The sequence below is a fragment of the Trematomus bernacchii genome, unplaced genomic scaffold, assembly GCF_902827165.1.
Source record: "Trematomus bernacchii unplaced genomic scaffold, fTreBer1.1, whole genome shotgun sequence".
Classification (NCBI taxonomy): Eukaryota; Metazoa; Chordata; class Actinopteri; order Perciformes; family Nototheniidae; genus Trematomus; species Trematomus bernacchii.
In genome coordinates, this window is record NW_022987656.1 from 3110434 (window position 1) to 3127228 (window position 16795).

A 16795-nucleotide genomic window follows, 5' to 3' on the forward strand; every position below is an offset into this window, starting at 1 on the left:
ACAGCTAAAACAATCTGGCATCTGCAGAAAATAAAATGTCATGTGAAAATGCATGCAGAAATGTAAAATGATGGTATTTACATTCACCCGATGCTACCTTATTCCACTGGCAAAGCTCCCCTTTGACATTCACACTGCAGTGTAATTACAGAGGAAAGCCATTGTTATCCAAAATGCTGTGTTGGCACAGGGCAGACTTATGGCGCATTTCCATTACAGTTTAGGAACTGGGGTAGTATCTATAGTAACGCAGTGTAGGCGGAGCCGTGACGTCGTCTTCAATGAGAACCCCAGAAAAACAACACAGCCGTTAGCTGTTAGCACTCAGAGCTCACAGCTCCTCATATATGTTCAGAAACTAGACAAAAGTTAAACAAGTACAAACCACAGACTGTCTGTGTCATGGTGAATACAGTCGCTGCTTTATTTATGTCTGTATAGGCCGTTGTTGTGAGTGTGGACGGTCGGAGCATATACTGCGTTAGCTTAGCCAATCTCCATTTAGAAAACACGCATTTTAAAAGGTTTTTCGCCTGCCGTCTGTCTGCAGACTTGACAAAGCATTAATTCATGGTTTTTACTAACCGGTATCAGTATGTTGTTACTTCGGCATCATTTTGAAACGTGTATTACAATTAAATCACGGTCAAATATGTCCATCTTGTTGTAGTTGTAGCCCCCTTGCCAGCGATGCTCCCTCTAGTTTAGCATACTCAGCCCGACTCAGCCTCGTTGTCTCTGGCCCTAGACCCACGATTTTATGAGGCCAGAAAAACTGTGAATTAGGACCCGCCGGCCGGTACTAGGCCAAGTGGAAACGCAACCAAAGACGGGCCGCTGACGTCACAGCCCTCTTAAACCGTGCTCCGCGCTATAGTGGAAACGCGCCATTACTGCCCCCTGCCATAGTTGGTTGAAGTTTTGTGAAAGTGCTGCAGTGTGTGTTAGGGATGTCCCGATCACCTTTTTTTGCTCCCGATCCGATTCCGATCATTTGATTTTGACAATCTGCCGATACCGATTTTTCCCGATCCGATCTTTATGCAATGCATTAAGAGGAAAAAAAAGGTAACAGATAACGGCTGGTCATCCAACGCGATGAATTCAGCTATCTTGGCTGTTATTTTTTTGGCCTTTTCACTGTTCTGGGGTAGTTTCTCTTTCCTTTTAAAAGTCTCTGAAAGTGTCGGTTGTTTCAGTGCCGTTACCTGAGTGGCCGCTGTGTACTCGTCGTGTTGTTGTTGGTGGTGTTTGTATTAGATTGGTCATGTTGAACGTAGCTCTGTTCTTTCCACCACGCGGAACCTCCGCCTTGCAAACATTGCATCTGGCTGTTACACTGCCTTCGCTTTCAATTTTATAATACTTCCAAACTCCTGACATTTTCTCTGTCCCGACTCCCGAGTCACCAGCTGAACGTAGCCTCTTGTTAGCTTACTGCTACTATTAGACACTGCGCCCACTCTGTTGCCAGATTTGAGAGAAATAAGCAACCAGGTCTATGAAAACAAGCCCAAAAGAAGCAACACATACATGATGTTGTGTAATTTTAACCCAAAACTAAGGCCTCAGGATGACTTTAAGACGTGAACATGGTCATTTTTGTTTTGTAACATTAAATAAAATGTATAAAAATATTTTATAAAAAAAAAAAAAAAAAATCCGATCCCCGATTTTTTTCTCCCGATCCCCGATCACGTGAAAATCACGTGATCGGCTCCGATCCCCGATCACGTGATCGGATCGGGACATCCCTAGTGTGTGTTGGTCAGCCTGTCTAATTTGTTAGCGCTACAGTTCGTGCTTTTGCTAACATTAGTCACAGAGTGGTTATTCCGTATCCTGCAAAGATTTGTCATAAAATCCAAAGATCTCCCAAACTGTTGAAGGCCTCTCTCACTGTTGCCCCTTTCACACCAACGCAACTCCGGTTCAAGCTCCGTGCTAGAGCTTTTCAGGTTCAGAACCGGTACTTCGGTTTAGCTCCGGCTCTTTTCACACCGCTCAGAGCCCGACTGGTGCTGCCGCTGCTGCGTCATGACGTCACAGTTTACGTCGCTGATTTTCTCCCCAACGGAGCTCACAACAACAACGGGCCGGGGACTGCGTCGGGTCGATGATCGTGTTGCTTTTAATCATACGAAGCCAGATTAAATTAAATAACGACTTCTCCAACCTTATATTTTTCTCCAGAGTGCCGTGGTTCATTGTTTATTAATGTGTTTCAGCGGCATGTACCGACCGCTGCAGTGCTGGCTGCTCTTCCACGGGAGTGTATTCTCCCGTTAGCTCCGGGTTAGCTCACACGGCTCTAAAGTATTTACTGTCTGACTGTCACACAAGCAGCTGATACATATCCCCAGTTCCCCTTAAGTGAATGTGTGTCAGTCTGAATTGACGCTGTTTGGCATCACAACGCTGTTATGAAAGTTTCTCTGGTATAACATGGGCGATGTTAGCATAGCAACCGAAGCTAAACTGACTACTTGCTAAGCCGTTTTATACAGGCACTTTTTACCGGCGTATTTTTCATTATGATTCTACTTGTGATAGTCGGACATGACAACCTGTGCAGCCCATGTATTGATTCCATCCGATAGCTGCTATAATAACAAACAAAACGTCTGCCTGCTCTCCACAATGATCAATAACAGCGAACGGATGGTCAAAGTAAGGTACAAATAAACAGAATCACACGAAGCCTGGTTAGTGTTGCCTGACTTTATAAAGCGTGTTTTTTTTTTTACAAGTGTGTGGTTGCGTTCTAGTCACTTTGCTCAGCACTACTGCTGGTTACAACTTTTATTTGCCGTACTCGCCTTAACTGTTAGCTCAGGTTAATCTCGCCCCCCTCCGACGTAAGCGTGACGTATGCGGTTCTTGCTTCTCGACGGACAACTTTTTGGTGCTCGAAACAAACCGGATTCCGGAGCTTAGAGGCTGCTCTGCTGCGGTGTGAACAGGAAAACCCGGTGCTTTTCAAGCTCCAGCTCCGAACCGGCCCTGAAACACCGTTGGTGTGAATGGGGTATGTGTGACAATAGCAGACAAAGCAGTAATGCATGCATGGGTTGTCCTGTAACTGTATGAAAGGTTTTGCATCACTTCACAGATAAGCTGATATGTCTCGTGCTGTACGCTAAAGATCTCTGTGCACGTCACGTGACTTGAATTTCGAATTGAGCCGTCCCTTATAGATACTATCTCTTTACGTATGCACACCAGGCTTGGATTTTTGTCATTTTAGGGGCAAGGCCGTTTGGCCTTTGGTGTCACACATTTTTTCAGGGCGCAAAGGCCTCATGCCAGGGCACAAAGGCCATTGAGGGAAACATTTGGATTTGGAGCGTACAAATAAATAACTTCACTTTCTGATAAGAAAAAAACACGAATGACATGGAAAACAAATCACTTTTTTAATGTCAAACATTATATCATCATATAGGCCTATGCCTCCTTAGTATTACCGTATATGAAATACTTTACTTTGAATAATTAGTGTTTGGTATGTTTTCCATCTACTACTTCTCCCATTCACAAATCCAAAATCAAATCAAAAAATCTAAAATTCTATTAATATGTATATGTATGTATCAAACTCTGCACATACATCATTCAGCAGTGCACAGTGAAGCTCCAGTGTGTGTGTGTGTGTGTGTGTGTGTGTGTGTGTGTGTGTGTGTGTGTGTGTGTGTGTGTGTGTGTGTGTGTGTGTGTGTGTGTGTGTGTGTGTGTGTGTGTGTGTGTGTGTGTGTGTGTAGTGTGTGTGTGTGTGTGTGTGTGTGTGTGTGTGTGTGTGTGTGTGTGTGTGTGTGTGTGTGTGTGTGTGTGTGTGTGTGTGTGTGTGTGTGTGTGTGTGTGTGTGTGTGTGTGTGTGTGTGTGTGTGTGTGTGTGTGTGTGTGTGTGTGTGTGTGTGTGTGTGTGTGTGTGTGTGTGTGTGTGTGTGTGTGTGTGTGTGTGTGTGTGTGTGTGTGTGTGTGTGTGTGTGTGTGTGTGTGTGTGTGTGTGTGTGTGTCCGTCCTCACAGCTGTTCAGAAACTGGACAAAAGTTATACATGTACAAACCACAGCTGACAGCCGCGGTGAAACTCCAGCGGTTAGTGCAATGCGAATATTCGCATCGCGTCCGTTGTGAACGCAGCATAATGCAGTTCAGAAACCACTGTTCTGACGCTTTTAAAGCAACTTCGAGATTTTAACAGTGTGAGGGGCCCAAAGGCCATGGTGGCCGTAGGACGTACGATTATTTGTGGGGCATAACCGCCAGACCGAGGGGCTACGACGGCCATGGCCGTCATGGCTGCCGTGAAAATCCAACCCTGATGCACACACACATAATTTTGAATTGCGCCGTCCCTTATATATACTATCTCTTTACGTATGCACACACACACAATAGACAATACTAACGTTTGTCAATACATGATACATCATTTACCTAGTATCAAATCACCACTGCCGACAGGGATACCCCTCCTGGCATGGTCCTTGGAAAATGCGGCGGTGTTTTTCCGCTAGAAACTTGTCCAGGGCTCTGTAGAAGTCAAACTGTTAAAAGAACGCACGCATGCGCCAACGTTAAGGCTCGCTGGCAGTACACTTTGTTCCGTCACAGGAACACGCTTTGCTGGCGGCGGAAAAAAAAAGAATCCCACCAGACTCTTTTGCCCCTCCAACAAAGGGATGTCCTTGTCCTTTTTCCTTTTCGTCATCTCAAGCGATAAAAACTCGCAATCTTCTCTCGAATATTTTTTTTTGGACGCCCTCGGCTCGAGTTCAGGGCGTTCCGAGCTGAATAAGGGCGTCAAATGACGGCAAGCCGCCCGCCTGGCGGAAACGCTGGCTGACAAGTGAGATGTTGCATTCTCTGTAGATATTGTAGAATAATTTCACTGGATTTAAATTAAATCAGTATTACTATGAACACTATTGCTTGATTTGGGCTTTTATATAATTTATGAGGTTTTTTTCCGTTTTTTGCATCGATATTAAAGAGGCCTTATAATGCTTTTTGTGGGTGTCTTTCCTGTCTTTTTTATATATAGGATTCTGTGCATGTAAATGGTCTGCAAAGGCTAAAATCGCTAAGTTCCTTCCAGATGGAGTTTCTCTCCCACACACTAAGAAACACTCATGCTTCTATTGGCTAGCGCTCCAACAAATCTTACGTTATAGGCCAAGGGTCGGACATCTCTCAGCAGTTGACCAATCACAACGGAGACGGCCAGCTAACCAATCAGAGCAGATTGGGCTCTGGTTTCAGACAGAGGGTGAACAGAGGTGCTGCAGCACAGGCAGTATGAGAAAAATAAAGAGCTTTTTTAACATTAAATCATGGAGACATGTCCCAGTAGAGATACAAATATGAACTAGAAAGTTTGCAGAATATGTATTTTAACAATTTATTCAATTCCTTAGTTATTTTAGTATTTTAACACGTAAGAATCATTAAAAGTTATCTTTCCCCTGATGATATTTCTTTTAAACCTTAATCTGGGATCAGTTTTGTTCAGTTAAACAGCTCATCAATCTCCCATTATTGGTTTTAGCTTCATCGCAGGTTAAATAACCGGCATGATGTCACACTCAGTTTTTATGACCAGTTTTATCTTCTGTGTTAATAACCTCATTGTAACCTTGTGTATTTACACCTGTTACTATGGGCTAGTCATTCATTTTGCAACCATGGCAACCTCTACATCCATGATATCTGACTGCATAGATCCACACTCAGGTAGTCATGGTTACAGTCTCCTCTCATTCTCCTGGGATGCCTACTCGGGGACCAAAGCACAATTGTTGCAGGCTAATGTTTTTTTAACACGGTGCTGTTGGTGAGCTGAAAGCTATACTAGAACTGTTAATATTTTATATAATTTACCTTTGATATTACTTGTAATCTAATGAACATATAAGGAAATGGACCCTACCATTATAAAGACGTTATAACATTCACTCTTGGGTCTCTGATGCCTTTCCTGTTTTCTGAGCGGCTGTATCAAAGCGTGAGTAAGTCTAATTGATCACTGCACTCAAGTCAGCGCTGCAGGTCAAGAAGAGCACTGTCTTTGACTGCTACACAAACCTGTTGTTGCTAGGCAACTGTTCAACCAGCAATCATCTTGAGTTGATAAATTATACATCAGTGAATTGTTGATTACTCCAGTGCCTTTAAATACTGTCCGCTATGCTTTTCAGTTAAACAAATATTGTGTTTAAATTATAGTGAAAATGCAGGTAGTAAATGTGCTGCTGACTGCACTGACACGAGTGTCTTTAAAGGGAACAGTACTGTAGCGTTGCAAGAAGCCTTTATTTTGGTTAGAATATGCCATAACAGAAGAATGTTTCGATGTATAGAGCATAACAAAGGCCTTAAGTTGGAGACGATTTTAGATGAGGGATTTAAAAGACAATGTTGTATGCCGAGAGCAATCTCAAAGCAAAGAGTTCCACAGCTGTGACACAAAATCAAACAAAAAGGCAAAGCTTTACCTTTCCTGGCAATTTTGAGAAGTAGTTAGCAGCCTGAATGGGTGGTATTTATGCAGATATTAACAAACGGAACATGTTTCAAATTCCCATTTTCAAGTTTGATTTTTTTGTCGGAAATCTTTTGAAATCTTTTTATTTATTCTACTAATTCATCCAAAAAAAGAAATAAAGTATAATTCATACACACAAAGATAAACAAAATTAGTAGAAGCGGGAGGGCTGAAGCATACCTTATGGGAAGTAGCCCTCCCGTGAATCATCCTAATATAACATTGGCATTATTGCGTCAAAAGCGTATAGAAATTAAGGAGTACAAAGAAATAAAGAAAAACTAGGGAAAAAATAAATAAATGCATATATATATATATATATATATATATATATATATATATATATATATATATATATATATATATATATGAAAACTAGATATAAGGTCATTTTCTGCACATGTCAATAGCAGTTGACTATCTTTTTTGAAAACGAAAATACTATATATAAAAATATATATATGTACACATGTACTTGGCAAATAAATAATAATAATATATGCATATAATAATATATGCATATAAACATTGTGGACACTTATTTTCAAGTGACTTTTTTTTACATTCATATGTTCACACATACACAACATATACATAAGCACCATATGTTCAGGTGTACAAGTACACACATGCACTCATATACACCAATACAAATATTACAAGGCAATTTCCAGGGCTGAAATAATAATTCAACCGCATAACGATGAAAATAAATAAGAAGGAAAAAATAAATAAAAAGTCATGTAAACAATATTAAATAAATAAACAAACTGAGAAGTTATTATTTCTAAAAAAAAAAATGTATTCTGGGAATACCCAATATTTGTTAGCTGGAGTAATCTACAAATATACATTTTTTGTATTTAGTTTTGAATTGTTGATGACAAGTGATACTTGAAAGGTCTGGGTGAAGTCCATTCCACGTTCTAACTCCGATTATGGATAAACTGTGTGATTTGATGGTTGTTCTACAGGGCTTGCTACACAACCAGTTAGGATGCCTAGTTGGGTATTTCCTGACTGTGGTTTGGAACTGCTTTTGAATGTTATTAGGCATTTTGTTATGGAAAATGTTGTGCATAATCAGTACTGTTTTAAGCTTTACTATGTCAACTCATTTTAATAGATTGAGTTTTTTAAATATGGGAGTTGTATGTTCATATTTACCAACACCACAGACTATTCGTAATACTTTTTTTTGGGATGTTATTATTTTTTGTAGATTTGTTGAGCACGTGTTTCCCCATATTTCGGAGCAGTAGTAAAGGTAAGGGAGAAATAGACTGTTATAAAGAGTTCCTCCAGAATGTTCTTAGTACGATACAAAATACCTATTGTTTTGACAGTTTAGTTTGTACATAATTGATATGGTGCTTCTAGTTGAGTTTTTCGTCAACAAGCAGTCCTAAAAATGTACATGCACCAACTTTTTCTATCTCGGTATTGCAAATCCGTATAATGCAGTCATTTCTACTCTCAGACTTTGTATTGAATAACATGTTATTTGTTTTGGCCACATTAAGGGATAATTTATTAACTGCAAACCAGTTACATAGTATTTCTAATTCCGCATTCACAATTTTAACAAGATCGCCAAGATTATGATGGGAGCAGAGAATGGTGGTATCATCGGCAAATAAAATGAATTTTAACAGGTCAGAGGTGTTGATAATGTCATTAATATAAATCAGAAACAGTTTTGGACCTAACATTGATCCTTGTGGGACTCCACATATTATAGGAAGCTTGTTTGATTTCGCTTCGTCTATATCCACATATTGTAGCCTATTTCTCAGATAACTCTTAACCCATTATTTAGCTTGACCCCTTATGCCATAATGTTCTAATTTGTGTAGCAGTATAGTATGGTTCACAGTATCAAAAGCCTTTTTAAGGTCAATGAATATACCAGCTGTAATAATCTTTTTCTCAATGTTGTTGGTAATTTATTCAACCAGTTCAATTACTGCTGAAGAAGTAGAGTGATTTTTCTGAAATCCATATTTGCTTGGGCATAGTATATTACATTTGCTGAGGAATGACTCCAGACGGTTGTTGAAGACTTTTTCCAAGATTTTTGAAAATGTTGGTAGTAAAGAAATGGGTCTATAGTTATTAAGACTTGATTTATCACCAGATTTGAAAACCGGAATCACCTTCGTAATTTTCATTTAATTGGGGAAACCTTGTTGGAACGATTTATTGCATATATTTACTAGGGGGGCTACAATGTTTGGTACAACTTGTTTAACAATATTCATACTAAGTCCTAAATAATCTTTGGACTGTTTACTGTGTTGAGTATTGACAATATCAAGCAGTTCTTTTTCTGTTATTGGGTTCAAGAACATTCTATGTTTGTTGCAATTTTTCAGAAAATCATCAACTTTACATGAAGTTGGACTGATTTTACTCGCCAGATTGGGGCCAATTTCAGTAAAGAACTCATTAAAGCTATTTGCAACATCTGTTGGGGTTTTTCCTTCGGTTTGGAATTTCTTAAATTCATTTCTGTTGTCATTTCTGTTCTTCTTAATTATACTATTTATTACCTTCCAAGTGGTTTTCATATCTCCTATGGCATTTTCAAATTTTTCAGAGAAGTATCGTTTTTCACAGTTTCTAAGTATTGTAGTCAATTTGTTTTTATACAATTTATAACGACTTTCATCTGCAGTGCTTTTACTTTTCAAACATTTCCTGTAGAGTGCATTTTTCTTACAATAGGCGTTTTTCAGTCCATGAATGAACCAGGGTTTTGAGTCATTATTATTCTTTTTGCAAATCTTAATTTTTATATATAGACAACATTCGTTCATGTTTTGCATGAAAATCATTACAAACTCATTATAGGATTCGTTTACATCTTGAGTCTCAAATACTTCTTGCCATTTTTCATTTTTTAAGTTCATATTTAATTTATTTAGAGAAATGTCATTTAATTTCCGCTTAGTATTATGACTTTTGTTCTTTGTTATAAATCCACTATTTATTTAACTTTTCATGTTCAAAATGTTTCATCTTATAGCTTAAACATCACAAGTGTGGATAAGCAATGTATGCAAAGCCAAACGCTAATTGACCATTTACATTTTGTTAAACCCAGTTCTCAGACAATGACATATTATCAACTGTCACTTATGATTTTAAAACTAAATCAATGAGTAGTATGTTAGTGTTTTAAAATGTTAATCAATACGACTATTTTCTCCTTCATAATCTTGGCACATAAGTGACATACTCGGTATGGGAGGATCCCCTTCTGGGACCGCTCCCTGGTGCTAGCATCTCCAGTCGTGTCCTTACAGCACCTCTCTCCGTTAACCGGCCCTCTGACTTAAAGCTGGCTGCGACCTCTCTCCCTGCGGGGAGGAACAGAGATGATCAACTCAGCGACTTTCAATGGGGAACCCTAGATTACAAAAAATCTGGCTGTGATGGTCCAAGTTGCTTCTACTTTTAAAAGAGGATTGAATTACAGCAGCAAGGTCCTAGAGTGGTTTAGGAATAAGTCTTAAAATCTGGAAATGAGTAAACATATTACCACTTCTGGTTGCCCTCGCTCAAGTCAATGGTTTTTGAACTTCTTTTTGGTTAGTGGCCTGAAATAGGTCTGTGGTTTACACAACCTTAAGGGATTTTTACGTTTTGCTCAACGACGTAAAATATGTCAATAAAATCCCCATTGGGAAATTTCCGAAGCTTCTATGTGGTTGCTAAAAAAAAATCAAATGAGACTACTAAACGTCATCTCACCAAACGTTAGCCGCTTTTATCTTAGCAGTGGTGATGTGCAGCCGTGCGACCATGAACTAGTTAGTTTATAGCATAATTTTTACTTCTGCGGATTGCATTTACATGAAATTCCGTTAATATATGGATATTATCATGCTGAACAAAACGTGTATCATAAACCTGTGTTTGCAATATTCCAAAATACCTGATTGTCTGTCCTTGTTTCCTTTCCTCAGGGATATCTGAGTCCGAGCAGTCTCTGAAAGGGACATCACAGATCAAGGCCCTTTGTCCTGAGGACATTGAAGGCATGAGGGTAGTGAGCAAGGTAACACTTCACTGTTGCTGCTCTCATGATGTTGCCATGGTGTGCATTGTTAGTTTTTTGTTTAATTTAACTGTATGCTATTTGCAGCTTGCACGAGAAGTTCTGGACATCTCTGCCTTGTTGGTGAAAGTGGGGGTTACTACAGAAGAAATCGACCATGCTGTACATCTGGTACACATACAAACTTATCTTACCCAAAGTCACTCAAACACAAACGTTTTCTTGTCTTTCTATATCTGTAACTAACATGCCTTGTCTTTTCAGGCCTGCATAGCGAGGAACTGCTACCCCTCCCCTCTCAACTACTACAACTTCCCTAAATCCTCCTGTACATCTGTCAATGAAGTCATCTGCCATGGAATCCCGGACAGGAGACCCTTACAAGACGGAGATATCCTCAACGGTATGCCAATAATGTAACCAACAGCTGTTTCCTCATGATTGCTTCACTATCTTTTTATCTGTTAGAATTAACAAAAAATAACTGATGTTGGACTTAAAATAACGAGTTTCTTGACCATCCTGAACCTCTTTATATGAAAGATCTCTACCAAACAAACACTAATCTTTCCTTAAGTTTTTAAATGCCCACATTTTCTTACTTTTGTAACATTTTGTATATGAAACCATGTCCTATAAACGGTAAAACTAAGTTAGGATGAAGGGAAATGTTTTATTAAAGAGTGGGGGGGAAAAAACCGATTCCTCTGCCTTGACAAATGGTTGTACCAGCATCTTGAAATGGTAACAGCGGGAGTTGGGCCAATTTTAGCCTCTTCATGAATATTTCTGCGAAGGCGATGTCTTCCATCCGCCACTCCCCCTCAGAGTGTCTGATGGAGCGCTGGCCAACAACTCATCTCTCGCTGCATGCGCCGACAAGACAAATAGTTTCATCAACCTTTAGCAGTGGGGATGTGCTTGTCAGATCCTCTGCTCTATATTTCTCCTAAAGTGGGAAGAGTCCCAGTTTGCCCTCTAGCAATTCCATTTTCATCAGTAATTTGGCCTTGCAAATAGAATGATGCAGGAATGAGTCCTAAAATCTGGAAATGAGTTAGCATTTAACCACTTCCTGTTCCTCATCTCAAAAGTAGTGTGCTGGTACTCTTGTCTGTTTCCTGTAAACTGGGGACATGCCAAACATAATCTAATAATAGAGTGGTGCAGGAATGAGTCCTGAAACCAGGAATGTTACCACTTCAGATTACCTCGTCTCGAAGACAACGTGCTTTTGTATGTGTTTTGCTTAGATGCCTGAAATGATGTCTCTGGTTAACACAAGCTGAAGAGATTTTCACCTTTTGTTCTATTAACATAAAATATGTTCATAAATACCTCCCTTGTTAATGTCTGAAGCTTTTATAAGTCGTAAATAAATTACTCTGCACACCGTTTACATATGCATGTAAACGGTGTGCAGAGTCAAAACCCTCAAAGTACACCCTGTAGCGAGTAAAACTCTAACACAGAAAATACCTCCCCAAAACGCCTCGTTGGAGATACGTCATTGTCCATTTGATTCTTCCGGGACGGCATGATGTCAACCCGTACCCGGAACGAAATGGACCAATCCGTGGAGCCGTTACGTTACGTCCGCGGAGCCGCTACGTGAAGCCCCCGCTGATTGGTCCAAATTGACCAATCCACGGACTTCCTCACGCACACATCTGTGTGCAGGGAGCAGGCAGCTCAGCTGATTTCTCCTCCCTGGCTGCAGGCTGATAACAGACAGTTGGGATCGCGGCAAAATTCTCTCTGCAGACCCATTCTCACAGCGTTTATCAACCTTTTTCTTACTCAATATCAAGCCACACTTATTGTTTTTACTTCGGATGTGAGTTTGTGTGTGCTCAGGATGAGTTTGGCTGTGTTTCACTATGTATCCTAAACAAGGAAACAACACCTCCACGGAGCTCAGCGCGATTCACAACGTCCCGACCAATCAGAGCACACTGTGCTCACAGGGAGGGTGGGGGCTGGAGCTTTGGGAGCTACAACGAGCCGTTAAAGGCAGATAGTGAAATTCAGTGAATACAAGTAGTTTACAGAGATGCTGTATGAGAAACCAATGTGAGTTTGGAAAAATGCACAGTATAAATCTATTTTAGTATACCTCAACAATGGAATTATGATCAGTGGAAATGGCCATGACACCTCTCCTTTAACTAACTTCAGGGTCGGCCTAAAAAAAATACGTCTTCACTGCACCACTCTATTGGTCGATGCCTTAAAAGAAAACATGGTCACCCATTCATACCATTACATCTCAGGTTATTCATGACAGTACTTTGTTTGTGTCAAACATAATGGAATCCAATTTGTCTTGTAACACAATGGCGCTCATTCTTACACAGTGGACATCACCGTCTACCACAACGGTTTCCATGGTGACCTCAATGAAACCTTCTATGTGGGCGAGGTGGAGGAAGAAGCGAAGAAACTGGTGCAGACCACGTATGAATGCCTTATGCAAGCCATCGACTCCGGTAGGAATTCCAGCTTTCTTATTTCTTAACCCATGTGTGCACAGAGAATCCTGCTCGAACAGGGAGACGGAAGTAAACCCACCTTACTGCATTTGTATAGAGTCGTGCAGTCTGTGTGGAGTATAATAAGATGTCGGTATCAGCATATATGTCAAATAACAAGAATTGCGGTTCAGAACTGTACATTTCTAAAAGGTGTCACTCTTACATAGTTTGTCCACAAGAGAGCGCTGATATTCCAGAAGAAGTTGATATTTAAAGTTATTTCTGAACTTTGAAACAGTATTTAACTGTTTGGGACCTGTCTCCAAGGGCCACAATTAACTTTTAATACCAACTTTTATTAAGTTTACATTGAACAAATTCAAGTCAAAGTTATTGGTCATTATAAATGTTGTTTTTCCAATTGGTACACTCATTACAAGATTTTCTTTTTGTTAATTGTCAGCCCCGGAATTGTTTTAACTACAGTTACGTTTTGTTAGGCTACAGGAATAGTCAACACTTGCTGCAGCTCTGACAGCTGGACTTGAAAACTATCACAATTTTCCGACATTTTATATACCAAACAATTGGTCTAGAAATCTGCTGATGAATCAATAATCTAAATGTTTTTGGGTTTTTTTGCATCCCTACCGATAACCCTCATGCTAACCTTTTTTCACAGTGAAGCCTGGTATCCGCTACAGAGAATTAGGGAACATCATACAGAAGCACGCTCAAGCTAACGGCTTCTCTGTGGTGCGCAGCTACTGCGGCCACGGCATCCATAGACTTTTCCACACTGCTCCCAATGTGCCACATTATGCCAGTGAGTAGTCACACACCTGCCATCGTACATGTCTTAAATGTATGAAGGTTGTTTTGTTGCTTGCTCTCGTACAAAAGAATGATTTATTTATTCAATGTTTCCCAGAAAACAAAGCAGTGGGAGTTATGAAGCCTGGCCACGTGTTCACCATTGAACCCATGATATGTGAAGGTGAGTGGTACTGCCTTTGTTTGTGACGTTACAATTATCATAATTGTTCACATTACTCAATGTGCTCAATTGTAGCAATTATTTGAAACAAATATTGAAGAATAAAGAGTAAACATAAACACGCTGTCCTCCAGAAAACCTGTTATGTAGGCTTTCATAAGTAAGGAAAATGATTTCAGCTTTGTCACAATGCATTTTACACATACATTATAAGGGTTTTATATGGTCTATTTGTCTTGGCGAATGGTGGTGACCTAGAAATTAACCTTTCATTCTTCAGGTTGTGTGAATTTTGAGACACACATTTTTCAGGATAGACATATAACAGTCTCATGGCAAGTTAGTTGGTAAAACAGACTAATCTACATTTCTTATAATCACAATACTTTAATTATACTGTTTTCTTGCTCCATTTTAGAATTCTTGTTTATTAAAATAAAATAAAATATATTTATATAATCACAAGAAGGTAAAGTAAAAATTATCCATGAGTTGAAATAGAATAAAGATAATTATATGATCATAGGAAGATGAGTAGAAATGTGCACATTATTCTACAATATTTAACTATTAAGTGAAAATGTGTATATTACAATATATATAGAGGTTTCTAAGTTATAGTAAAGATATTGACGATGAAAACTAACTAAAAATATATTATTAGTATTATCACAGTTAGAAGTATTTAAAATTGACAAACACATTGTAATACTTTTAAGTGCATTTGGTTGTTAATACTTCGGCTAGTATTTAAAAGTAGAAGGGATCCAATAGTTTTTCCACAACAAGAGGTTTAATGTGTAATTGAGCAGACCCAGCCATGCTTTAAATCACCCTCACAGGTGTCCAGTGAGTCAGGCTCCAAGTGTTGGTTTTGACAGCTTTGTTTAATTGATGCTGTGTAAGCTAAATCTGTGAGTGTGTCATGTCTCAGGTGGCTGGCAAGACGAGACGTGGCCCGACGGCTGGACGGCAGTGACCCGAGACGGGAAGCGCTCTGCTCAGTTCGAACACACCCTGTTGGTGACGGAGACCGGCTGCGAGATCCTCACCCGCCGCATGGAGGACAACGGCCGCGCTCACTTCCTCAACCAAGTGTAGACTCGCACGCATCCAAGGACTGGACTTTTCCAGAACACAAGACACCCTCTGGGCCTCACACACACATACACACATACACACTCACACATATTACAAACAAGAAGCACCACTCCTAGAGCTCAGTTTAACTGCCGCTCTCATTGTTCTTTGAATTAAATATCCTTGAAATAAATGGAAGTACTTGAATGTGTCTTATATCAAACGCTTTATTAGTGAAAACTGTATCCTCTGAAGGAACGTATTTATGAGATATGGTTTTGCTTAGTGGCCTGTCATGTCACCCAGAGTTTGTTACTGGCTGGCTAGTTGTTGTCTGTGGTGTGTGTGGTGCTCAGGGCAGATACACTAGTAACAACGTGCTTCTTTTCTCTCTCAGCCTCTGCTCACTTCACACTTCCCCCAGAGATGGACTGAAAAGAATCAGCAATACTAGAGACCGAGGAGGGTTCCCAGGGTTAACAACTCTCAAAACCTCAACAACTTATTTTAGATATAGAAAATAACTCCGGGCCATAAAGCGTACTATATTTAGTTTAGAGTACAGGCAACAAAAGTCATTCTCTGCCAAGAGCCAAACAGCCTAAATTTAAAGCAGTAGTTTGATGTTATAAAAATACACTTGGCAGATTTGGTTGAAGACCAATACACCTTGGTGTCCATTAAAAATGTAGCAACAACCAGGAGACGGTTAGCATAAATACTTGAAGCTGGAGAAAACACCTGGACCAGCTCTTTAAAACAAAATACCTTCCAGCACCTCGAAAGCTCAGAATTTAAACAAAAAAAACTTGATTTGTGGTTTTTACAATTGGTTTTCTGTTTGGATTAACAAACAAGATGTAACATGTTAATAAGTGATATTTTGATGTGCTGGTAGGTGGATTTTGTCAAAAAAAAATAGCATATAAACTCATTTCTGTACGGTTTGTAAAAGTACAACCATCAATTGACTTATTGCGTCATGCCTGCTTGCTGGGTATTCAATCTCAGTACCAGAGAAACACTCACTGTCTTATTTACCTGGTGACGTGTCCACTAGAAGCACTCAATTGTTACATCCTGAATGTGGCTATGGTTATTAGTGCAGTCGGAACTTTTTCAGTAGATTACGTCAGCCACGGTTGCTAGGAGAAGTGTGATGCAACCAGAGTATCTTCATAGATATTGAGAATGAGAGAAATGACATTGAGCACACAGTTGTTGAAGCGCTGAGCTTGTTAATCTGAGGAAAACTCCTTTAGTGTTTCGTGTTTTCTAGAGCCCTGCTGTAGCAAATCGAGCCTTAATGTGTAAGTCTAGGAATTAAAACATGCTGGATATCTCACGGAAAGTTACCTGGTGTTTCCCCTTGTCTCTACGGTCACCATTCATCTCCACATAGGGGTTTTCCCGGTGAGAGCAGCATTCTTTCTATTTTCAGAGGACTAATGTGATCACAGTTTCTCTGCCATCTTTGTATTTCTTCTAATGGAGTAATAAATGACTCTTCTGTAGCTCTTGTGTGCGAGTTTCTCCTTTAAATGATCTAATAGCTTAATTATTCATGACTTTTATTACTGCCTTTTTTTCTTCAGTGAACCATTTTATTCATAAAGTCAAAATGAAGGTTCTCCT

At 39.6% G+C, this 16795-nt stretch overlaps 1 protein-coding gene across 1 annotated transcript in view; it reads left to right on the plus strand.

Moving 5' to 3' along the window:
- The window catches only part of metap1 (methionyl aminopeptidase 1), a 19120-nt gene extending 2446 nt beyond the window's left edge, over positions 1–16674 (plus strand). The window contains exons 5-11 of the mRNA XM_034135224.1: positions 10518–10609; positions 10697–10780; positions 10874–11012; positions 12967–13098; positions 13766–13909; positions 14015–14080; positions 15015–16674. Of these exons, the coding sequence (XP_033991115.1) occupies positions 10518–10609; positions 10697–10780; positions 10874–11012; positions 12967–13098; positions 13766–13909; positions 14015–14080; positions 15015–15181 (824 nt within the window). The 3' untranslated portion in view covers positions 15182–16674. The remainder of the gene's footprint in view (positions 1–10517; positions 10610–10696; positions 10781–10873; positions 11013–12966; positions 13099–13765; positions 13910–14014; positions 14081–15014) is intronic.
- The last annotated feature ends 121 nt before the right edge of the window (positions 16675–16795 follow it).